We start from the raw sequence: 25,038 nt of genomic DNA on the forward strand, positions 1-25,038 counted from the left end.
CCTCCGCTTATCCGGGTCCGGGTCGCGGGGGCAGCAGTCTCAGTAGGGAAGCAAAGACTTCCCGGTCCCCGGCCACCTCCAACAGGAGGACACCGAGGCGTTCCCGGGCCGGCTGTGAGACATAATCCCTCCAGCGTGGCCTTTTCCCGGCTGGGCATGCCCGGAACACCTCACCAGGGAGGTGTCCGGGAGGCATCCGGACTAGATGCCCGAGCCACCTCAACTGACTCCTCTCCATGTGAAGGAGAAGCGGCCCTCCCGGATGACGGAGGAAACTCATTTCAGCCGCCTGTATCCGCCATTTCATTCTTTGGGTCATGACCCAAAGCTCATGACATAGATGGGGGGGGGGGGGGGGGGGGGGGGGGGGGTAAATTGAGAACTTTGCCCTCCGGCTCAGCTCTCTTTTCACCACGACGGTCCGTGTGTCGACCTCACGCTCCCACCTTCCCTCACTCGTGAACAAGACCCCGAGATACTTAAAACTCCTCCACCTGGGGCAGGACCTCATTCCCAACCAACCATGGCCTCTGATTTGGAGGTACTGAGTCTCATCCCAGACGCTTCCCACTAGTAAACGCTGAAGGTCGCAGCCCCAAGAGGCCATAAGAACCACATTCTAAGGCCTCAAACCGGACTCCCTCAACACCTTGGCTGCGCCTAGAAATTCTGTCCATGAAAATTGTGAACCGAATGGGTGCCAAATGGCAACCAGGTGGATATTAATAGCCCCAGTAAAAGATATGCGTCTATGTATACCTAATGAAATGTCTAATATCTGACAGATGAAGGAGTCGCCCACCTTGAGTGTAGGCGTAGTCGTCGGAGCCTGAGCTTGATCGTCGGTGCGTCTTCTGAAACTGACTGGCTACGTTCCCCGGCAGGGCGGAGATGGGCAGGATGGGCGGGGGGGCGGCACTGTTCTCCCCCTGGTCAACCATGTTGAGAAGCGACTCGGCCTCTGCCACGGGAGGCGAGCCGGGTGGTCTCTGGGCCTGCCCTCCGGGGGACACTTTGATTTTAAAGGTGTACGCCGACTGGCCCGGCTGCGGCGAGGAGGCGGGGCGAGGCCGGACGGGACCCTGATGCAAGTACTTTCCCGGGTGGAAGGCTGTGGGTCCCAGAGCGCCGCTCATTGCGACGCCCCTGGAGGGGGAGCTGGGTGAGGGACTGGTGGCCATGTACAGGGATCCCTGGGGGTGGGGGGTGTGCACGGGGGAGTTGCTGCGAGGCCGTGGTCCTTCCAGGGTGATCTCCAACTGGTTCTTGAGGGAGCTCTTTGAGTGGTAGGGCCTGTAGACGGGGGGCTGCTGCGGGGGCTGCTGCTGGTGATGGTAGGTCAAGCTGGGAAGGGTGGGCGAGTTAATGGGGAGAAAGACGTACTGCTGGTGCTGGGAGGGCGGCTGAGGCTGCGCCTGATGCTGGGGGGAACTGTAAGGCGAGCCAAAAGTGGGGGTGCTGTAGGGGGACTGCTGATGGGGGTAGACTGTGGTGCCCGAGGACGACCATGGCGACGGCTGCGGACTCTGCGAGGGCGAGGGCCGCATGTAAAGGGTGTTGCTGCTGTTAGCATAGTGACCAGGGGGTATCTGCAGCGCCTGGGGGGCATTGGGTATACTTTGCGAAAGCGTAACCGTGATAGGGTTCATGGTGTAGCGCGAGACGGGGGAGAACGTGGGGGACATACCCTGGACTGGCGGAGGAGTGGGAGTGCTAGCAGAACGGCTCTGCTCGTGCGTGAAAAAAGGATTATAGCCCGGGGAGGGAGCCATGGTGGCAGGGGCCGACAGCGGCTCCGGGTAGTTGGGTCTCTGGGGATCTATGTGGCTGTCACTCGTGCTGTGAACCAGGGAGCGTCCTCCTGCCGCCGCCGCCGCCGCCGCCGCCGCCGCTCCTCCGTTTGGCTTGCTTGCTTCTGAGCCCTGGTAGCCAAGGTTAATGTGCAGCATGTGATTCCGACTCAGACGCCCCTCCTCTGGACTGTGATGGTACTCCCCGTAGAGGTATCTATTACTCTCCAGGGCCAGCAGGTGGCAGCAGAGCTCTAGGTTATTGTTGTTCTAAGGGGAAAAGGAAACAATCTCAAACATTGGGTGTGAATCAGTGGCAATGTTTACTTAAACCAGGGGTGGGCAAACTACGGCCCGGGGGCCACATGCGGCCCACCAAACGTTTGAATCCGGCCCGCCAGTTGCTTTTAAGTATTTCAACTTTTAACATACCAGCTGGCAACATGACTTGATGTCTTATTCAGTAAAAAAAAAAAAAAAATCGTAGTTTGATGTGATCTGATGTTTAAAGTGCTCCTGAAAAAAGGAAAGAAGAACATATAGCTGATAGTATGACAATTAAAATTAGACAAATAATTCAAGGCGTAAAATTATTAAAAAATTATTAAAAATATTAAAAATTATTTAAAAATTATTTAAAAATTATTTAAAAAATTATTAAAAATTATTAAAAATTATTAAAAAATTATTAACAATTATTAAAAATTATTAAAAATTACTAAAAAAATTATTTAAAAATATTTAAAATGATTAAAACTTATTAAAAATATTAAAAATCATTAAAATTATTAAAATTATAAGCGTAAAATCATGTGTGTTAAATATATGTTCTGGCCCCCCGCACAATTTTGTTAACTCAATGCGGCCCATGAGTCAAAAAGTTTGCCCACCCCTGACTTAAACCTACCTGGCACTTGGCTAAATGTGTGTTGAAATTACCATATGGTGAATGCAAACACACAAAGTCAAGTACAGTCAAGTACTTTTAGTACACAAGTGCACAACAGCACAGTAGCCACAGCGCAATATATTTAGCTTTTATCCAGCGTATTTATCAAGTCTGTACCAATTTTATTTGTACATATTTGAACTGCCCAAGGGAAATCTAGAAGCATCCCATTAATCAATGTACCACTGTGCAATATACAAAATACATTTGTCCCTAGATTCATTACTGCACCATCAATAGGCTACTTTTTTACTTATTTGACTTTCATTCAACTGTCAATAATGGACGCAACAATGAAAAGCCCTAAAAATATATATTTTTACATACTCTACATTTAATAATAATAATTAAAATAATAATAAATAAATAAAAAAATAATAAAATAATAATAATTCTATGAAATATGTAATATTATGAAAAACAAACAATTTTGGAAAATTATGTTGAAGAAAATTAGATGAAAATAAAGACCAAATGTATTGGGAATAAAGTCATAAAATACGAGAAGAAAATGTTCAAAAGTAAATTTGAAATAGTTGAAATGTAATATAACAACAGCTCTAATTTTACGATAATAAAGTCAAAATATTAAAGGGAAAAAGTCATATTCTGATGTGGAAAAGGGAAAAAAAGTTAAAGACAATTTCATTCATTCATTCCTTTTCTACCGCTCTAACCCTATCACAGCTGTCTTGGTTAACATCATTACATCAGTGCCTTGGTTAACATCATTAATCCATTCCAGATGGTCCGACTAAAACTAAAACAGACTCTAACCAAAGCAAATAAAAATAATGTAAATCCAATTCATCCGTTCCAGACACCCAAAAATTCATTCATTCATTAATTTTCTACTGCTTTTGCTCACGAGGGGTGCTGGAGCCTATCCCAGCTATCTTCGGGCGAGAGAGAGGCGGGGTACACCCTGGACTGGTTGCCAGCCAATCCCAGGGCACATATAGACAAACAACCATTCACACTCACATTCATACCTATGGACAATTTGGAGTGGCCAATTAACCTAGCATGTTTTTGGAATGTGGGAGAAAACCGGAGTTGAACCGAGGGTGGAATCGAACCCTGGTCTCCTAGCTGTGAGGTCTGCGCGCTAACCACTCGACCGCCGCCTAAAGACAATTTATCAAAGTTTATTCTAATATACTTTTGACAAAGTTGAGATCAATTTGTCGCGCAATATACACACAATATCTTAGCATAGCTACAGTATGTGTTGCTTTACAAAATATCAAATTGGCCCCCGCGCACCGAAGCGTAAGAATACACGCCCGTGTGCCTCGTGCCAGTTGGATGACTACAGCGTGTGCCTGCTGAGCCACACTGAGGAAGAATAACATCGCTCATTAGTTCACTTTGGACACGTCGTTATGTCTCCATGTAGTTTGCCCCCAAAACGCCAGGCTGGAGGACCACCTGTAGTATGAGTGTAGATGTTTCTGGGTATTCAAGCACGTACCTGCAGAAGGCATTGCGACACGACCCCTTCTGGGATCTCAGGGAAGCGCTGCTTGAGGTCCTGCAGGATGTGATCAAGCGGAGGTCCTCCATGCGCCATCCTGACCCAACACGCAGCCAAGCCAGTCAACGATCCCGGAGCCGCAGACACTGATATGACCTATGGAGTCTCATCCCCTAGGGAGGCTGCCACGGCATGCAGAGATTATATTAGGAAAACATGATTGCAACACAAAATGAAACAAACACCTGACAAACAGCTTAGCTTTATGTTGTCAGTGACCAAGCAAATTAGTTAAGTATCTATAATTATGAATTATTCACATAAACTGGAATTGTCCAGGGCGGTTAAGAAAAAAAAAAGAGCCTCGGGCCAAAATTGGCCCCCGGGCTGCGCATTAGATATCCCTTAACTACGACATGCCACAGCTAGCTAGCCGGCTACTTAAGAGCATCAGCTAGCTTGTGTATTATATCTGCACACAACTACACAAGTGGGCTGTGAAACTATTCCACACACACGAACGTATTCTTGAACTATCCATAGAGGTAAAAGTGTCACATTTTAAAATCCATAGGTAGGATTATCTCGCTTGATCCGGTCTCCGTTGTTAATGCTAACATTAGCTTGTTGCTGTTTGTGTTGCTCAGCTGTCAAATGCTCGGCTGTTGATAGACTGGCTAAGCTAAACTGCTAAGGCTAAGCCAAAGCAAAGGCGAGCTGCCGACAACGACATGAAAACGTACCATTTTTTTTTTAAAGAGCGTCCCTCACGTGTCGAAACATGTCTGATTTCCGAGCAGAGTCGCGGCGTCTCGGAAACGGGTGCAGCGGGTGTTGTCAAAGATTTGTGGAAGCAATACAACTTGTAGTTTCACATTCCACTAGGCCCCTGCCGCTCAGCTGCATTGCATACGAGGGGACTGTCCTATCGCGAGAATTCCTGTTTCCCGGACCAGGAAGCGGTTCAAAATATGTCTGTGGATATGCGCGCATGCGTAGTAGGAAGTAATATGTAGCTTCGGTAGCTTTTATGATATACGTTTGGATGAGAAATTTGTGTACGTTTGTACTGTAAATTCAGCGTTTTTACGGACTCCGATTTTTGTACAACGTTCGCAACAAAGTTAATGTTTTCAAAAATAAATTGAAATGTAAATAATGTAAGTAAAATAAAATGTACATACTTTAAATAAAAGGTCAATACATAAAAATAAAATAAAATAAAATAAAATACAATAAAATACAATAAAATACAATAAAATACAATAAAATACAATAAAATACAATAAAATACAATAAAATAAAAATACATAATTTAAAATAAAAGGTCAATGAATAAAAATACATAATTTAAAATAAAAGGTCAAAAAATAAAAAAAAAATAAAAATAAAAATAAAAATAAAAATAAAAATAAAAATAAAAATAAAAATAAAAAAAATTAAAATTAAAATTAAAATTAAAATTAAAATTAAAATTAAAATTAAAATTAAAATTAAAATTAAAATTAAAATAGGTTGATTTTTGCAAAAATACTGTATGTACAGTACATAACTGTTTTTGCAACCGAGGGAGCCATAATGTTAAACATGATGAAAGTTTATACATTTGAGAACACATTATTATAATCCCCAAAGGGGCACTTTTATTTCATATTTTATGTACACAAAAGCATTTTTGTACGTATATATTTCCATATGTTAGGCTCTCGGCTCCATATACTCGCTGCCCAGGTGAGGATAAGTGGCATAGAAGATTGATGGATAGATGGATTTATATTTCCATACGTTTCAAAGAAGATGATAACAAATCTGATCAGTGCTGTGTTGTACATGTTTTTTTTCCCAACCAAACATACTTTTCTCCATTTTCTGACTATAAAAAGTTATATCTATAAAAAGTATTTGCTGTATATAACAAAACGGATCCATGTCCTGGGAGATGCTTCTTATCCATGCATTTGAGACACATGCCTGCACTGTGTTCATGATTCTGCAAGGTAAGACTTGAAGGCCACACCTGTTCTCCTTCTTTAGACAGCTGAGTCGGCGTGGCGCTGAATAATGACATTTCCTTCTCTGACCCACAGACAAACTATTGCCATCTCAAGCTCATATAAATAAACACACAACTACAGATTATTATTATTATTATAGTAAGGAATAAGAGATGTGTGGCAGTAGCACCACAATAAAAAGAAGAAGAAAAGGCAGCAGGCGTGTTGGTGTTGTGCTACGGCAGCTGAGGCCGAGGGCCGGGTCTGACTCAGTGTGGCTGTCCTTCCAGTGTTGATTAGTTTCCACAGCTGTGGTGCTATTTAAAGCATAGCATAGCCTTGTTGTCCCTCATGCTACGCGCCGCTCGCAACAGGCCGAGGCAGAGGGACATCCTCACCACTGGCTTTTGAAGCACCCACTCAACTGTAGTCACAGTTTTGTGATTTCCTCCCCCATTCCAAAAACATGCTAGGTTAATTAGCCACTCCAAATTGTCCATAGGTATGAATGTGAGTGTGAATGGTTGTTTGTCTATATGTGCCCTGGGATTGGCTGGCTGGCCACCAGTCCAGGGTGGACCCCGCCTCTCTGTCGCCCGAAGACAGCTGGGATAGGCTCCAGCACCCACGCGACCTCATGAGGATAAGCGGAAGAAAATGAATGAAATTAATTAATCAAGATTAATCACCATTTACAAATTTTATGAACAAAAACATCAAATCAAGAAAAAGATCAATTGCAGGACACAATTACAGCGGTGCCTTGGTTAACATCATTAATCCATTCCAGACGGTCCGACTAAAACTAAAACAGACTCTAACCAAAGCAAATAAAAATAATGTAAATCCAATTCATCTGTTCCAGACACCCAAAAATTCATTCATTCATTCATTTTCTACTGCTTTTGCTCACGAGGGGTGCTGGAGCCTATCCCAGCTATCTTCGGGCGAGAGGCGGGGTCCACCTTGGACCAGCCAATCACAGCGCACATATAGACAAACAACCATTCACACTCACATTCATACCTGCATGCAAACTCCACAGAGACATAGCCGAGGGTGGAATTGAACCCTGGTCTTTTAGCTGTGAGGTCTGCGCGCTAACCACTCGTCCGCCGTGCAGCCCACACCCAAAAATGTTAAAACAAAACATATTTTATGGACAATAATCATAATAATAATAATAATTATCAATGGTTGAAATCTTGACGTGGGCATCTCTGTATGGAGCCACAGGCTGCAAATGGCTCCTGGGCCGCACTTTGGACACTCCAGTTCTAATGGCTTTCCATTCATCCACCACTAAATGATACAGGAAGCTAAACAGCTAGCCAACAAGAGTCAGAAAAAACGCCTCCTAGGGTAAATGAAAGCAATAACTTTTCCTGGTAACTAATGACATTCCTGGGGGAGTAACTATGTGACTAATTTGATTACTTTTTTGGGGAGGAGTAACAAGTAACTATAACTGGCTGCCCAAGTGTTTTAGTGTATTTTAGGCTCGGGTATTTTTTCAGCTGCGACCAGCGCAGGCCATCAGGACAGGGGTGTGCGTGTGCACGTCGGAAGTCGTGCACGCAGTGGCGACAGCTGAAGCGGGAACGCGCACGGAATGCGTGTCGGCGAGACTTTTTGTGGAAAGCGCGCGTCACTCGGAGCAGACACTCCACGGCTCCACGCTAACGTACCATCTCTGGGGATTATTAATTTTTATTTTTTTCCCTTCAAGACCACTAAGGTAAGTTCACTCAGATGTTTCATATGTTATTAAAATTATGGAATTATTGAATCTGGCAAAAATTGAAGGATATGTCAAAAGTTTAGAGACACTGTGGATTGAGAAGGTGTGTCAAACTGGTACTCTATGTATGTGTTTTTTTTATTCTATGGTGGTAAAAGTTGTGTGAAAAGGCAGATTATTCATTTAGTTGAATATTATATTATATACATTATTGTTGTACTTATCAGAATGTTTTGGTTCTGCTACCAAAATGCTGTATTCCACTGACCAACATTTATTATTATTGGTTATATCTCTATTAAATGGTAAATATATTCAAAATAATAACATTTTAGAGTATTATTTGGTCATTTAAAGTGGAAATCATGGCGCATTAGCAAATAACGCAATAGTATTGAAAAGTAAAAACTAAAAGTACAAGAATTTTCTGGGGATAAAATATATCATTTTCCAAACACTTCATTGAGTGATCTGATGAATTATTAAAATATGAATAATATTCACCGGTAATTAGGAGGACAGTGCAAGCTCAAATGGGTACAAATGAATTGCAGTACACCACACAAATACCCTGATATACAGAAAAGGTATTTCAGATGGCTGATAAAGAGCGACGCTTTTAGCATCCTCGTTCGTGTCGTTGTTGCGACCCTTAACGCGACCCCCTCCCCCGAGTCTGACCATTTTGTCAAGGGCCTGTGGGGCGACACGTGGGGGCCAATGTGAGCATGGCCCAACTGCTTATCAGTCATCAGAAATAGACATGATCACATGCACCCCTAGCCCCCCCCAAAATGGCCCATAAATAGCGTCCTGCAGGCTGATACCCGCACGCAGTCTTTCCCCACGTTAATCCAGGAAGGATGTTTGATTTTCTTGTATCAGGTATCCTACATTTCACTTTAGTAGCATACAGCTGACATATAGACAAATATTAAAAAAGTCATTTTTAAAAGTTGAAATACTATGAGAAATAAACAAACAAAAACAAACAAATAAAGCTGTCATTTATGTAAAAGTAGGCTGCAGAAAAATCATAATTTTATGAGAACAAAGTCAATATTACGGGAATAAAGTCATGAGAAATTTTTTTTAAAAAAAAGCGGCTATAGGGGTGTTATTTCATGTCTACAGGTCTCTAATAATCTCATAATTTTATGAGAACAAATTCAATATTATGGGAACAAAGTCATGAGAATTTTTTTAAACGGCTATAGGGGTATTATTTCATGTCTACAGGTCTCTAATAATCTCATAATTTTATGAGAACAAAGTCAATATTACGGGAATAAAGTCATAAGAAATAAAAAAAGCGGCTATAGGGGTGCTATTTCATGTCTACAGGTCTCTAATAATCTCATAATTTTATGAGAACAAAGTCAATATTACGAGAATAGTCATGAAAATTAAAAAAAAAGCAGCTATAGGGGTGTTATTTCATGTCTACAGGTCTCTAATAATCTCATAATTTTATGAGAACAAAGTCAATATTACGGGAATAAAGTCATAAGAAATAAACAAAAGCGGCTATAGGGGTGCTATTTCATGTCTACAGGTCTCTAATAATCTCATAATTTTATGAGAACAAAGTCACTATTACGGGAATAAAGTCATGAGAAATAAAAAAAAATGGCCATAGGGGTGCTATTTCATGTCTACAGGTCTCTAATAATCTCATAATTTTATGAGAACAAAGTCAATGTTACGGGAATAAAGTCATGAAAAATTAAAAAAAACGGCTATAGGGGTGTTATTTCATGTCTACAGGTCTCTAATAATCTCATAATTTTATGAGAACAAAGTCAATATTACGGGAATAAAGTCATGAGAAATAAAAAAAAATGGCCATAGGGGTGCTATTTCATGTCTACAGGTCTCTAATAATCTCATAATTTTATGAGAACAAAGTCAATATTACGGGAATAAAGTCATGAGAAATGAAAAAAACAGCTATAGGGGTGTTATTTCATGTCTATAGGTCTCTAATAAGCTCATAATTTTATGAGAACAAAGTCAATATTACGAGAATAGTCATGAAAATTAAAAAAAGCAGCTATAGGGGTGTTATTTCATGTCTACAGGTCTCTAATAATCTCATAATTTTATGAGAACAAAGTCAATATTACGAGAATAAAGTCATGAGAAATGAAAAAAAAAACAGCTATAGGGGTGTTATTTCATGTCTACAGGTCTCTAATAATCTCATAATTTTATGAGAACAAAGTCAACATTACGGGAATAAAGTCATGAGAAGTTAAAAAAATGGCCATAGGGGTGCTATTTCATGTCTACAGGTCTCTAATAATCTCATAATTTTATGAGAACAAAGTCAATATTACGGGAATAAAGTCATAAGAAATAAACAAAAGCGGCTATAGGGGTGCTATTTCATGTCTACAGGTCTCTAATAATCTCATAATTTTATGAGAACAAAGTCACTATTACGGGAATAAAGTCATGAGAAATAAAAAAAAATGGCCATAGGGGTGCTATTTCATGTCTACAGGTCTCTAATAATCTCATAATTTTATGAGAACAAAGTCAATATTACGAGAATAGTCATGAAAATTAAAAAAAGCAGCTATAGGGGTATTATTTCATGTCTACAGGTCTCTAATAATCTCATAATTTTATGAGAACAAAGTCAACATTACGGGAATAAAGTCATGAGAAGTTAAAAAAATGGCCATAGGGGTGCTATTTCATGTCTACAGGTCTCTAATAATCTCATAATTTTATGAGAACAAAGTCACTATTACGGGAATAAAGTCATGAGAAATAAAAAAAAATGGCCATAGGGGTGCTATTTCATGTCTACAGGTCTCTAATAATCTCATAATTTTATGAGAACAAAGTCAATATTACGAGAATAGTCATGAAAATTAAAAAAAGCAGCTATAGGGGTATTATTTCATGTCTACAGGTCTCTAATAATCTCATAATTTTATGAGAACAAAGTCAACATTACGGGAATAAAGTCATGAGAAGTTAAAAAAATGGCCATAGGGGTGCTATTTCATGTCTACAGGTCTCTAATAATCTCATAATTTTATGAGAACAACGTCAATATTACGGGAATAAAGTCATGAGAAATAAAAAAAAGCGGCTATAGGGGTGCTATTTCATGTCTACAGGTCTCTAATAATCTCATAATTTTATGAGATTAAAGTCAATATTACGAGAATAGTCATGAAAATTAAAAAAAGCGGCTATAGGGGTGTTATTTCATGTCTACAGGTCTCTAATAATCTCATAATTTTATGAGAACAACGTCAATATTATGGGAATAAAGTCATGAGAAGTTAAAAAAATGGCCATAGGGGTGCTATTTCATGTCTACAGGTCTCTAATAATCTCATAACTTTATGAGAACAAAGTCAATATTACGAGAATAGTCATGAAAATTAAAAAAAAAGCGGCTATAGGGGTGTTATTTCATGTCTACAGGTCTCTAACCATAACACATACTGTACCTGTCAAAAGTTTTGACACACTTTCCCATTCCGCACTATGGGAAGGTGTCTCTAAACTTTTGTCTGGTGTATATTTCACGCTAAATGACGACATGTCCAACATGACGCCCTCTGCGGTGTGATGTAAGAAGCCAATTACCTTCGTCCTTCCCGTCTTGTGTCTTGCAGCTCACTTGAGTGCGTCCTATTGTCCCTGTGGTCCCAACATGGCTGAGGTGGCGCAGGAAGAAGCTGTGGTCGGCCATGACACGGAAGATATGGCGGCAGCTGAAAACGAGCACAACGTGAGCGATGCGGACGGGCAGGAAGACGCGGAGGAGACGACCAAAAGGGCCGCCAAGAAGGCCGTGAACGGGGTGGAAGTCAAAGACAAGGCCTGCGTCGGCAATAAGAACAAACGAAGGAAAGCCGCCAACGTTGCGGAGAAGCAGGAAGCGCAACCCAACGCAAACGAAGATGACAATATTTCTGATTTGATGCTTAAAAAAGAGGTGAGACCTTCACAGGAAAGTTGGACGGCATACTTTTAGCGTGATAAAGCTCTCTGTCCAACTCCAGAAACTGATGAGGTCCAGGAAGCCTGTGGCCAGAAGCTACGTGCCAAATCTGACCAAGGACAAGGGCGACGTGACCAACAAGTTTGAGGCCATGCAGAAGGCCAGGGAGGAGCGCAGCAGGCAGAGGAACAAGGACGAGCAGAACAAGAGGAAGGAGCAGTACATCAAGGAGCGGGAATGGAACCGCAGGAAGCAGCAGGTCTGATGAGCCCGCTAACCTGCATGGCGTGACGGAGGAGAACTCATCTTAGCATGGATTGCGTGTGATTTACGATGACAACCATAGAACACAACAGCAATGACGGCCACCGGGTGGCGCTGTGACTAATTCAGCAAGCGAGCCAGCTAAGGATTACAATTTGGGCTCGTTTGATCAGTCTCTAAGAGGAGCCAGCCAATCACAGGGCACATATAGACAAACAACCATTCACACTCACATTCATACCTATGGACAATTTGGAGTGGCTAATTAACCTAGCATGTTTTTGGAATGTGGGAGGAAACCGGAGTACCCGGAGAAAACCCACGCATGCACGGGGAGAACATGCAAACTCCACACAGAGATGGCCGAGGGTGGAATCGAACTCGGGTCTCCTCGCTGTGAGGTCTGCACGCTAACCACTCGACCGATAATTATTCATTTTTAATAAAAAAAAAGGTATACACAGCGATACAGAGGCACTAAATATGCTTTTTTAACATGGTTAGAGCCCTCCATACATAAAATAACACCCCTATAGTCACTTTTACACTCTTATTACCCAATATAGTAGTAAAATAACAATATAATACTACATATATACCCCTGCTTGGATTGTTTCCTGTATTTTAAGTAAAAAAAGAAAATCCTCTCCAGTTGATAAATTTTAAAATTTACATAATTTTCCCGCACGGGTGGTGCTGGAGCCTATCCCAGACGGGGTCCACCCTGGACTGGTGGCCAGCCAATCCCAGGGCACATATAGACAAACAACCATTCACACTCACATTCATACCTATGGACAATTTGGAGTGGCTAATTAACCTAGCATGTTTTTGGAATGTGGGAGGAAACCGGGAGTACCCGGAGAAAACCCACGCATGCACATGGGAGAACATGCAAACCCTCAACACAGAGATGGTCGAGGGTGGAATTGAACCCGGGTCTCCGAGCTGCGCTAACCACTCGACCGCTGTGCAGCCCTTAAATTAATTAGTCGTGATTAATCACCATTTGAAATACAGTAATCCCTTGTTTATCACTGTTCATTGGTTGATTAGCCGATATAGTAGACATAATAAAGAGAAAATAAGACATAAATAAGACTAGCGCTAGCGTGTGTTGCTGTAATGTCATGTTCAGGGGAGCTGAGGTGGGAGGGGCTTGTTGGGGGGGGGGGTTATCTTAGCCCGTTTTAGGGATGATTGTGCCTGTTGTGAGGTCATTCAATAAAAACTTGCAATAAAAACCTGTTGTTCCGGCCATCAAGCCTGGTGCTTGTGTGTCTCAGCCAGCATGACTGACACCTAGTGACCTGTGTAGAGTACTACATATCACAAAATCTTTGAATGTGTCTTCTGGATGCCTTATATTGTATTTGACTTCATTTAGCTATTTTTATTCCTGCTTCAGTTGCGTAATTAGAAGGGCAAATATATATATATATATATGAATATATGTATGATATATATATATATATATATATATGAATATATGGCGATCGAGAGCGGATTATCCGAAGGAACCTGCAAGCGTCCAGCCCGTCGCTAGCTGGTCAAGCAGTACATGCTCTTTACTTGGTCACTTGGCCCAATCAAAAGCCCGCCTCCGGGTCACATGACACACTTATTAACAGGGATTAGACTCCCTGTTCCTGCAGAGAGCAGCATGGCTCCCGAGTGATCGAGGAGATGATCCCAGCTAAAGCGTAAACACACACTCACCCCTTCCTTCTCCAACTCATCCTCCCGCAGATAAAAGAACTTCTCGCTTCCAGCGATGAGGAGGAGGAGGTGAAGCCTGCCAAGGTGGAAAAGTCCTACGTTCCCAAAATCACAGGTGAGACACTCAACAAGCACATCCAAGGAGCAAAGAAGAAGAAGAAGAAGAAGACCTAAAATGCGTTTGCAAATGTTCAGGTAGTGTGAAGGGGAAGTTTGCTGAAATGGAGAAGCAAAGGCAAGAAGGCGAGAAGAAGAAGATGGAAGGCGAGCGGAAGCGCAGGGAAGCCCAGGACAACATGGAGAAGGATAAAATCAAAAGGGAATTGGCCAAAAAGGCCGTGGAGGTGAGTAAAAGTGGAGTGGAGTCCTTAAGACGCTAACCCTTAGCTCCTACTTAGACGACTTATTCCAAGTCCACGTTGATATAGATAGCAGTGGAGATCCATTCTTTCCCAGAACTAAACGCCACGTTCAATCTGCTTGGTGCTTTAAAAGCAACCGTCTGGAATGTTTACGTCATGGCGGCAGACAGGTGACTGATACCTGCTACGTCTTTGCCCTCATTCTTGGCTAGTTAGGCTTTAGTCTTCTTGGTTAGGAAGGAAAGGAAAGGAAAGGAAGGAAAACACAAACACTCTTATAAAATGTCATGCAATATGAATAACATAAACAATATTAGCATACCATCCTCGGCCATCTCTGTGTGGAGTTTCCATGTTCTTCCCGGTTTCCTCCCACATTCCAAAAACATGCTAGGTTAATTAGCCACTCCAAATTGTCTTCCTCGTCGTCATCCTGCAAAGACACCAGTCACTCAGTCGGAACAAACATCCACTAGCGTTTCCCATACAGTTAGCCTTTGCTGCCAAACACATTATTATAACGCGGAGAAAAGAAGATGTAGCAGGAGGGATCTGTGTTGCCGTCTTAGCCACCTTGTTGTTATATTTAGTGAGTAATCAGACACATTGTGACACTCTTCTTTTTAAATAAGAGACTCATGACGCACGGCGGTCGAGTGGTTAGCATGTAGGCCTCACAGCTAGGAGACCCGAGTTCAATTCCAACCCCGGCCATCTCCATGTGTGGAGTTTGCATGTTCTCCCTGTGCATGCATGGGTTTCCTCCCACATTCCAAAAACATGCTAGTTTGCTCACATGCTAATTGGCGACTCCAAATTGTCCATAGGTATGAATGTGAGTGTGAATGGTTGTTTGTCTATATGTGCCCTGGCCACCAGTGCAGGGTGTACCCCGCCTCTCGCCCCAAAAAGACAGCTGGGATAGGCTCCAGCACCCCCGACGCGACCCTCGTGAGGATAAGCGGTAGAAAATGAATGAATGAAATTATGGAAATAAAGTCTTAATTACGAGAAAAACGTTGAACTTGTCAGAAACTAAAATAAAAACAGCTTTCATTTATGGGAATAAAGTGAAAATATTAAGAGGATAATGTCAATAATAATCTCATTTTTGTTGCATAGACTTGAAATATTAAATAAAAGTCAAAATATAATGAGAAACAAATAAAACACTTTTTTTTTTTACTTTTTGGAAAATTAGGTTGGGAGAAAAGTTACAATATTATGAGAATTATGTCAAAAAATTAAGGGAATAAAGTCCGAATTATAACCTGGGATAGGCTCCAGCACCCCCTGCCGCGACCCTCGTGAGGATACGCGGTAGGAAATAAATGGATGAAATTATGGGAATAAAGTCCTAATTCCGGTTTCCTCCCACATTCCAAAAACATGCTAGGTTAATTAGCCACTCCAAATTGTCCATAGGTATGAATGTGAGTGTGAATGGTTGTTTGTCTATATGTGCCCTGGGATTGGCTGGCCACCAGTCCAGGGTGTACCCCGCCTCTCTCTCGCCCCAAGACAGCTGGGATAGGCTCCAGCACCACCCGACGCGACCCTCGTGAGGATAAGCGGTAGAAAATGAATGAATGAAATTATGGAAATAAAGTCATTTATGGGAATAAAGTGAAAATATTAAGAGGATAATGTCAATAATAATCTAAATTTAGTTGCATAGACTTGAAATATTACATAAAAGTCAAAATATAATGAGAAACAAAACAAAAAAAATTACTTTTTGGAAAATTAGGTTGGGAGAAAAGTTACAATATTATGAGAATTATGTCAAAAAATTATGAGAATAAAGTCCAAATTATAACCTGGGATAGGCTCCAGCACCCCCACGACACCCGTGAGGATAAGCGGTAGAAAATGAATGAATGAATTAGCATATTTCCAACTAGTATATAAAAATAAGGTGAATAGCAGTAAATGTAGACGTTATACAAGCGAGGGCTTGTCGTCAAAGCCCACTTCTGGTCACATGACGGCGACGTCATCGTTTTTTTCAATTGTAGTGGATTTGATCCAATGTTTTCAGATTTTCCCACTCCGGAAGCTGAAATAATTTCCATGTGGATAGCCCCTTATTATCCCGAGTGGAAAGTGGCTCTAAAACAGTGTCCGGAGTTACAGGACTCAAATCCCCAGAAATGAGGAGGGCCTCTTGAGTGTTTGACCTGTTGCCTAGCAACATTGGCGTGGCTTGCATCCACCGCTGAGGAAGGCACATAAACGGCGATGAAGATCACGCAGGTAAAAAAAACGTCATAAGGGCGCATTCTCACAGCCAAAGGTTCGATGCCCGGCATACAGACACACTCTTTTAACAATAATATTCACTCATTCACTACAACAGCAACCTTTCTTCTTACCGCTCAGGAGCGTGTCTCTGTCCGCCTATGAGGTCTTGAAGTCGGGTACTGACGCGCTACAATCCGGGAAGTCTCCGTAAAGCACGATGCAGCTCACATCTGTACTCCCTGTGAATCCCAAGGACAAATCATTTATGACATTCCGTTGAAAATTAGGTCAGGAGGGCACGTGCGGCTTGCTCCATGTACAAAAAATGTTTTTACTTTTATGTTTTTACATTGCAAATGACGTATAATAACATAATCCGTACAATACTGATTATATTATATTCAATATTCTTTGACATTTGTCCCATCAAAGTCCACCTTTTATGTCTTTGTGAGCGTTTGTGCACAGTGGGTCATCTAATTTTAGTTCCGTGTCCCGCCACACTTCAAGGTTTACAGCCGTCACCCGGTCATGCAGAGGCAAGTGGAGCAGCACGATGGCGGCGTTGCCAGGTGTAGACATAGCATAGGACTGGCAACTGTTTCCCACACCTCCCAGTGTCTGTGGACCTCCTTACCGGGGGACGGAATTAGATTCTTGTTATCTTGGACCGACACCCACGTTGACCCCGCTGCAAATGGTGACCCTAACAAACACGGCCGTGTCTGACTTGACATTTCTCAAAGCGGAATGAAAAAAGTATTTGACAGCAAGGGGTGTCCGAAGGGCAGCCAAAAGCCGTAATAATAAAATAAAATAAAATAAAATAAAATAAAATAAAATAAAATAAAATAAAATAAAATAAAATAAAATAAAATAAAATAAAATAAAATAAAATAAAATAAAATAAAATAAAATAAAATAAAATAAAATAAAATAAAATAAAATAAAATAAAATAAAATAAAATAAAATAAAATAAAATAAAATAAAATAAAATAAAATAAAATAAAATAAAATAAAATAAAATAAAATAAAATAAAATAAAATAAAATAAAATAAAATAAAATAAAATAAAATAAAATAAAATAAAATAAAATAAAATAAAATAAAATAAAATAAAATAAAATAAAATAAAATAAAATAAAATAAAATAAAATAAAATAAAATAAAATAAAATAAAATAAAATAAAATAAAATAGTCGCACTGGAGTATAAGTTGCATTTTTTGCGGGTAATTTGTGGCCTCTGATGCGTATTTAAAGGCAATGAGAGGCGTTCATTTGATTGGTTAAGATTATTGTCTTGTCATGCCTTCTCCCCTCCCTCTTTGCCCCAATGGGAGGGAAGGAGGCGTGGGTGCGCCGAGCTGCGCCGCTCACGAAAATTGCAAAGTCACACTCAGCTAGGAGACCCAAGTTCAATCCCACCCTCGGCCATCTCTGTGTGGAGTTTGTGTGGGTTCTCCCCCGTGCATGCGTGGGTTTTCTCCGGGTACTCCGGTTTCCTCCCACATGTTCCAGTTCCAGATGGCCGAGGGTGGGATTGAACTCGGGTCTCCAAGCTGTGAACTCTGCGGGCTAACCACTCGACCACAGACAATCAGCTCTAATTTCGTAGATCAGGTACCAACAGAGTGTGACTTTGCAATTTTCGTGAGCGGCGCAGCTGAGCGCACCCGCGCCTTTCTTCTCCCGCGAGCCTCGTGAAGATAAGCGGTGACGAGCATTGTGGCCTCTGATGCGTATTTAAAGGCAATACGAGGCGTTCATTTGATTGGTTAGGATTATTGTTAAAAACCGGTCATGCCTTCTCTCCTCCCTCTTTGCTCCAATGGGAGGGAAGGAGGCGTGGGTGCGCCGAGCTGCGCCGCTCACAAAAATTGCAAAGTCAAACTCTGTTGGCGCTTGGTCTAGAAAATTAGAGCTGATTGTCTGGTAGGCTCCAGTCCAATTCAACCCGAAAACGTCACTGGTTGGTTCAGTGGGTGGGTGGACGAACGGATGGATTTGGCCTACACTATATTCATGTATATTCATGTAATCTCCCAGTTCTAATGTTATGTTCTATGGCCCTCCAGGACGGAGATGACACCATCCTGGTTAGGGTGGTTCCTACAAAGTCATCACGAACCCCGGGAAGAATCACAATGAACTTTGAAGACATGGAGAAGAGTCGAGAGGAGGAATTGAAGAAGGCGGCGGAGGACGAGAAGAAAAGACGATACGATGAAAACAAACGGTCTTTCAGGGAAGCCAAGCGGCGTTCCATTGTCCCGCAGGTTGGAATCAAGACGCAGCATCTGCTGGCATTTCTGTACCCATGACTTTCTTTCTCATATTCATTTGTTACCAGGAGGAGGAGGACAAGCCGCTGGAGAAGGCGCTGGTGACTCCGGGGAAGCTGAAGCTGACATTTGAGGAACTGGAGAGGGAACGGCAGGAGCAGAGAAAGAAGAAAGCTGAGGAGGAAGCCAAGCGGCGTCTGCAAGAAGAGAAGAAAGCTTTTGAGGAGGCCAGACTGGGATTGGTAAATGTTTACAAAAACCTAAAACAAAGATGGCGGTGTGTGAGACACAGGATGCTTACAGTGATGATAACAATGTGTTCATAGTTTTTGAGGAGGACTAAATATTTGGAGATGAAATAGAGAACTTTTAGATCATGGACTTTAGCCTTAAGACATGAGGATCATGAAGGTAACTTCTCAAGCAACGTAAAGTACTTTTTATTGATTATATAAGTGGATAAATGTTCACCACCGTCAATGTTTATATACCATGTAGTATAACACTTTGCAGCCTTGTTGCTATTGTGGAATAGTGTATAGAATACACGGTTTCCTGTTATGTAACTATTTCATTTTCATAATTGGCCATGAACGCCTTCAAAAAGTGGGTAAAAACATAAAAAACTAAAGAAATGCATTTAGAACTACAAATGAACTTTTAGCTTTAGCTTTATCGCTAGTCAAGGTTTGTCATAGTCATTCATTCATTTTCTACCGCTTATCTTCATGAGGGTTGCAGGGAGTGCTGGAGCCTATCCCAGCTGTCTTCGGGCAAGAGACGGGGTACTGGTGGCCAGCCAATCCCACTGCACATATAGACAAACAACCATTCACACTCACATTCATACCTATGGACAATTTGGAGTGGCTAATTAAGCTAGCATGTTTTTGGAATGTGGGAGGAAACCGGAGTACCCGGAGAAAACCCACGCATGCACGGGGAGAACATGCAAACTCCACACAGAGATGGCCGAGGGTGGAATTGAACTCGGGTCTCCTAGCTGTGAGGCCTAACCACTCGATCGCCATGCGTCATGAGTCTCTTATTTAAAAAGAAGAGTGTCACGATGTGTCTGATTCCTCACTAAATATAACAACAAAGTGGCTAAGACGGCAACACAGATCCCTCCTGCTACATCTTCTTTTCTCCGTGTTATAATAATGTGTTTGGCAGCAAGGGCCAACTGTATGGGAAACGCTTTGTTCCGACTGAGTGACTGGTGTCTTTGCAGGATGAAGACGAGGAAGACACTCAGCAATCACCGACTCAGGACGACAAGGAGGAGTTTCGGCCCGGGAAACTGAGGTTGAGCTTTGAAGAAGTGGAAAGACAAAGGGTGGAGGAGGAGCGCAAGAAGGCCGAGGAGGAGGCCAAGAGACGGATGGAGGAGGAGAGGAGAGCTTTCGCTGAAGCCAGGAGGAGCATGGTCATTAGCATTGTTGTCATTGTTGTTGTTTTTGGAGCACCAGGTAGTGAAAGATGTTCCAGACATACAAATACAAGCATGTCTCCATAAGAAGAAGAGCTAATAGCGGCAAGGCTTGTGTCCCTATACTTTTGTCCATACATTTGACCACTTTCCATGTGTCGTTACACAGCTAGTCGACGAGGATGACGAGGTTCTGATGGCCTTACTGAACCTGGAAGGCAGCGAACCCGGAAAGCTCTGTGCCAGTTTTGAGGAGCTGGAACGCCAGAGAAGAGAGGAAGAGCAGAAGAAGGCGGAGGAGGAGGCGAAGAAGAGATTGGAAGAGGAGAAGAAGCTCTTTGCTGAGGCCCGCAAGAGTATGGTAGGTCTTCATGACCTTCTTGGCTCGGCTTTACTCATCCATGAATCCATTGGGCGCATGATACAACATACCGGCGTAAAGAAACCGGGCGCCATCTTGGAAAATGTTAGCAAAAAATTGTGGTTGTAACCAAAAAACGTGATAACCAAGGTGGATGTTAACCAAGCTACAACTGTACAGTATATACTCTAATATGTACTAAAATATGATACTGTATCAGTATTGAATAAGTACTTGATAAGTGTTTTTAATATGTACTATACTCTGTATATTAATAGGCTAATAATCCTAAGAAAAATACATTGTAGCTTGTCAGCAATGCAGTAGAATGATTCTTCTCATCACGTTTGTGTGTGTGCAGGTCTTCGATGACGATGGCGTGCTGCTGAAAATGGACTCGGAGGAGGCGCTGCACCCCAGGAAACTGGAGATCAACTTCGAGGAGCTGCTGAAGGAGAAGGAGGAAGCCGAAAGGAGGCGCAAGGCGGAGGAGCGCAAACAGAAACTGGAGCTGGAGAAGCAGGAGTTTGAACAACTCAGACAAGAGATGGGCGAGGTTGGTATTTGACTATTTTATTTTATTTTATTTTATTTTATTTTATTTTATTTTATTTTATTTTATTTTATTTTATTTTATTTTATTTTATTTTATTTTATTTTATTTTATTTTATTTTATTTTATTTTATTTTATTTTATTTTATTTTATTTTATTTTATTTTATTTTATTTTATTTTATTTTATTTTATTTTATTTTATTTTATTTTATTTTATTTTATTTTATTTTATTTTATTTTATTTTATTTTATTTTATTTTATTTTATTTTATTTTATTTTATTTTATTTTATTTTATTTTATTTTATTTTATTTTATTTTATTTTATTTTATTTTATTTTATTTTATTTTATTTTATTTTATTTTATTTTATTTTATTTTATTTTATTTTATTTTATTTTATTTTATTTTATTTTATTTTATTTTATTTTATTTTATTTTATTTTATTTTATTTTATTTTATTTTATTTTATTTTATTTTATTTTATTTTATTTTATTTTATTTTATTTTATTTTATTTTATTTTATTTTATTTTATTTTATTTTATTTTATTTTATTTTATTTTATTTTATTTTATGCAATGTGGGCAGTAATCCTGCATCAAAGTAGAAGTCCAAACTTTTCATCTTGCACAGGACGAAATCAACGAAAGCTCCAACGTTGTCAACAGAGAGTACGAAGAGCTGACCAAGCTCAAGAGGACGGGCTCCATCCAGGCCAAGAACCTCAAGTCCAAGTTTGAAAAGATCAAGCAGCTGACGGACGAGGAGATCCAGAAGAAAATTGAGATGGAGAGGGCTCGGAGGAAAGCCGTCGATGATGAAATTAAAGAGAGAGAAGCCGAACGCTTCCAGGAGGTAAAAGCGACCGCCACGTCTACGTTAGAATACTAAAAGTTGTAAATACGACGACGGCGCTAAACATACCAAAAGTCAAACACACTGAACACATCGGTCAGAGTAAAACAATGGAGGAGAATGAAGGTTGAATGAAGGTTGAAAGCACACAGATTGTCCACCATTTTTAAGAAGACACGCAGGCACCTTTTGTCAGAAGACGCATAGATGGTCAGGTGCCATTCTTCGGAAGATACGCAGATTTCCAGTTGTCCGTGTACCTTGAAAAGTTCCAATAACGGCCATGATGAATCTGTTTGGCCAGCATTGGTTTCCATCACCGCAACTTGGTGAAAAGGGGCTTTGTAAACTTTGTTTTAGGAGGATGAAGAAAGTCAGATGACCTCTGCACGGGCTGAGGAGTCTCCGTTCAAACAGAAGGTGGACATGAAGGCCAGGTTTGAACAAATGGCCAAAGCCAGAGAAGATGAGGAGAGGAGGAGGATAGAAGAACAGAAGCTCCAGAGAATGCAGTTTGAGCAACAGGAGATTGACGCTGCCCTCCAAAAGGTTCACGGTCTACGTTCATGACTGCAAAGTGTGGTGCCGACAATAAAACAGTTTTTCATGTTCTTGCAGAAAAAAGACGATGACGTGGACGAAGAGGCCAGCATCATCAACGGCTCCTACGAGGACGACGAAGATCACGCCAGATCGGGCGCGCCGTGGTTTAAAAAACCTCTGAAAAACCAATCGGTGGTGGACTCGGAGCCTGTCCGATTCACCGTGAAGATCACCGGGGAGCCCAAACCGGAGGTGACCTGGTGGTTTGAGGGGGAAATGCTCCAAGACTGTGAAGACTACCAGTACATCGAGAGGGGAGAGACCTTCTGCCTGTACCTGCCCGAGACCTTCCCGGAGGATGAGGGCGAGTACATGTGTAAGGCTGTCAACAGCCGAGGCACGGCGGCGAGCACCTGCATCCTCACCATAGAAAGTAAGACCACCCTGGTGTGACTTGCATGATGAGCTGCATGAAATCACCTCTTTGGGGCCCCCAAGTGGACCGCATGCGCCTCTTCTTGGTCGAACTGAGCGAGCCGTGCGGGTAACCTTCTCTTTCTGTTTTTCAGCGTATGACTACTGATGCTCTTCCACCCGCTGGAAACGTTCTCTGTTGTCTCTCTCTCTCTCTCGTCTGTCCCTCATACTGTAGTCTGGTAAATGGAAGCAAAACGAAGTACACTCAGCATTCCTGAGGACGACACAAAAAAAAATACTGAATATTTATGTGTTCATCCTTTGTAGTATAGGATATGACCTGTGCCAAAAATCAGTTAAGTTCCATCAGTCAGCCATGTTTCTCATGTGAAGACAAGGTCGCAACACAAAACAACATAAAGTTCTCTAACTCCCCCTCTTTTTAAGTTATTTTTATTGCTCACACTATATTTGATATTCTGTTGTGCTGGACAGGAGGTAACTCTTTCTTGGTTTGATAATAATACAATATACATAGGCTCGTGTTCTTATTTGTCATATATTATGAAAGAAATGTTTTAATAAAATGAACAAAATATATCAGGACTTGGTGGTGTCTTTTGTTTTAGCGGGCCTGACGTTTTCTACTTCCTTTTTCTTGAGCGTACATTGATTGGTTGTGTTTCAATTTGCATATTTCTATACTTACGAGTGCTTAAACACATATCTGACAGAAATAAAAATTAATGTTTCTGCTGCACCTACACATAAACAATACTACACTTGGCATCCTAATGCAACACAAATAGTGGATGTGCAGATTAAAAGATGCTTTTAAGCTCAATCTAATATTCAGAAGAATATAAAACTACTTGATATTACAAGAGTGTTGACATATAAACAACAATATTGTCCAAATATTGAGAAAATACAACATGTCTGCAGCTTCTTTACACATGACTTACCCTCATCAATGCCAAGCACATATTGGGAGGCCACTGCTGCTAACTCCTCAGTAACGAAAGTAGCCATTGGCTACCCTAGATGATTGCAAGATGACGGACAAAAAGTGAGTAAAAACACCTTAATTATGTTTAGAACTACAAATAAACGTGATCATTTCATCCGAATAAAATATATGTGGCTTTTTGTTAGCTGTGTTTAAAGCGATAGTTGGTATTTTCTGACATGAACTTGAACCATAAGCGGTGTACTACTCCATTAATGACTGACTCACCCCGCCCCCAATTGGTCACGTGAGTCCAGTTCTTGCCGCCACACATTTAGTGTGCCAAAGAAGCCAAAGAAGACGCTTGGCTGACAAACGGTCCAAACGTATGTTCACACCAAATCTTTATCGTCGTATTTACAATTGAATTGAAATAAACGAACAAAAAATAGTTTAATGTTAGCATTGGGAAGAAATAGCTTTGTTAATGGGATTGTATCATCAGTGAACCATTGCTGACATCTAGTGGCCAGTGTAGAATACTACATGCCATAATGACTCAGCATCAATAATGCGTTGGCTAACAGCTAATGCGCTAATACATACCGTGAAAAACTGTTCAACACGGTTCGGGTAGAAATGTCTTCAGCCTCTCATAGAAAATATATAGATAATGTCCAGGCACAGATATTCGGACAGACCGTCTCACAACACCGACTGTATACTTATACAAACTTTTACAAACTTTTACACACTTTTACCGAGTGTGCTCACATCCCGACTCAGCTCGTCACGCGACACACCTCCACACCGGCTCAGACTTTCCGGTAAAACGCACCACTTCCTCTTACTGCCACTGCCTTCAAAATAAAACACCCCTAATCAAATGATATAATCACACATTCACCGTACTACACAGTACTTTTTAACTTATTGATATATATCTTTTTATGAACCATTTTTTTAACCTTATTCATTCTACTTAAATTGTTTTAAACATTAACTTTATTACTACTGGAAATCAAACAACCGTTTTTGTTTGACAGAAAAAGCCTACTGCCTGGGGAGGTATCATTGCCATGGCAACGAACGGGGCGTGGTTTAGCCGGATGTAGTCTCGTGGGTGCTA

At 41.2% G+C, this 25,038-nt stretch overlaps 2 protein-coding genes across 9 annotated transcripts in view; one reads left to right on the forward strand and one right to left on the reverse strand.

The window, feature by feature from the left end:
* tab3 (TGF-beta activated kinase 1 (MAP3K7) binding protein 3) overlaps positions 1-24,726 on the reverse strand; it is a 31,679-nt gene extending 6,953 nt beyond the window's left edge. For 2 of the 6 annotated variants that reach the window (XR_009129811.1, XM_058072654.1), the window contains exons 1-3: positions 4,960-5,464; positions 4,214-4,398; positions 803-2,060 (exon numbers count right to left, since the gene is read on the reverse strand). Coding sequence is in view for 5 of the 6 variants with exons in the window: in XM_058072654.1 (XP_057928637.1) it covers positions 803-2,060; positions 4,214-4,312 (1,357 nt within the window). In the remaining variant the exon portion in view is untranslated. Of the gene's footprint in view, positions 1-802; positions 2,061-4,213; positions 4,399-4,959; positions 5,465-11,563; positions 11,692-13,904; positions 14,047-14,588; positions 14,700-16,641; positions 16,750-23,023; positions 23,235-23,925; positions 24,001-24,515; positions 24,629-24,664 lie in introns of those variants that run through there. The other 4 variants (XM_058072656.1, XM_058072657.1, XM_058072655.1 and 1 more) reach the window with 4 other exon arrangements.
* On the forward strand, positions 7,841-23,558 carry nexn (nexilin (F actin binding protein)). 3 transcript variants are annotated; one of them, XM_058072646.1, is made up of 14 exons: positions 7,841-7,948; positions 11,593-11,915; positions 11,983-12,180; positions 13,935-14,019; positions 14,100-14,248; positions 18,589-18,789; positions 18,864-19,037; positions 20,030-20,224; positions 20,397-20,588; positions 20,950-21,144; positions 21,779-22,000; positions 22,361-22,549; positions 22,619-22,976; positions 23,113-23,558. In XM_058072646.1, the coding sequence occupies exons 2-14, from the start codon at positions 11,631-11,633 to the stop codon at positions 23,124-23,126; spliced, it is 2,457 nt and encodes an 818-aa protein (XP_057928629.1). In that variant the 5' UTR covers positions 7,841-7,948; positions 11,593-11,630; the 3' UTR covers positions 23,127-23,558. The 3 variants fall into 3 exon arrangements, with proteins under 3 accessions (XP_057928629.1, XP_057928627.1, XP_057928628.1); XM_058072644.1 differs by having other exon boundaries at positions 22,619-23,558; XM_058072645.1 differs by lacking the exon at positions 7,841-7,948 and having other exon boundaries at positions 11,583-11,915; positions 22,619-23,558.
* Positions 24,727-25,038: the final 312 nt, after the last annotated feature.

This window comes from Doryrhamphus excisus, chromosome 5 (genome assembly GCF_030265055.1).
Source record: "Doryrhamphus excisus isolate RoL2022-K1 chromosome 5, RoL_Dexc_1.0, whole genome shotgun sequence".
NCBI classification, from domain to species: domain Eukaryota; kingdom Metazoa; phylum Chordata; class Actinopteri; order Syngnathiformes; family Syngnathidae; genus Doryrhamphus; species Doryrhamphus excisus.

Excerpts from the sequence above, each read along its gene's own strand:
- nexn (XM_058072644.1), top strand. The coding sequence starts at position 11,631 with ATGGCTGAGGTGGCGCAGGAAGAAGCTGTGGTCGGCCATGACACGGAA. Across the intron at positions 14,249-18,588 it reads TGGCCAAAAAGGCCGTGGAG|GACGGAGATGACACCATCCT; the intron begins GTGAGTAAAAGT and ends ATGGCCCTCCAG. Across the intron at positions 20,589-20,949 it reads CTGAGGCCCGCAAGAGTATG|GTCTTCGATGACGATGGCGT; the intron begins GTAGGTCTTCAT and ends GTGTGTGTGCAG.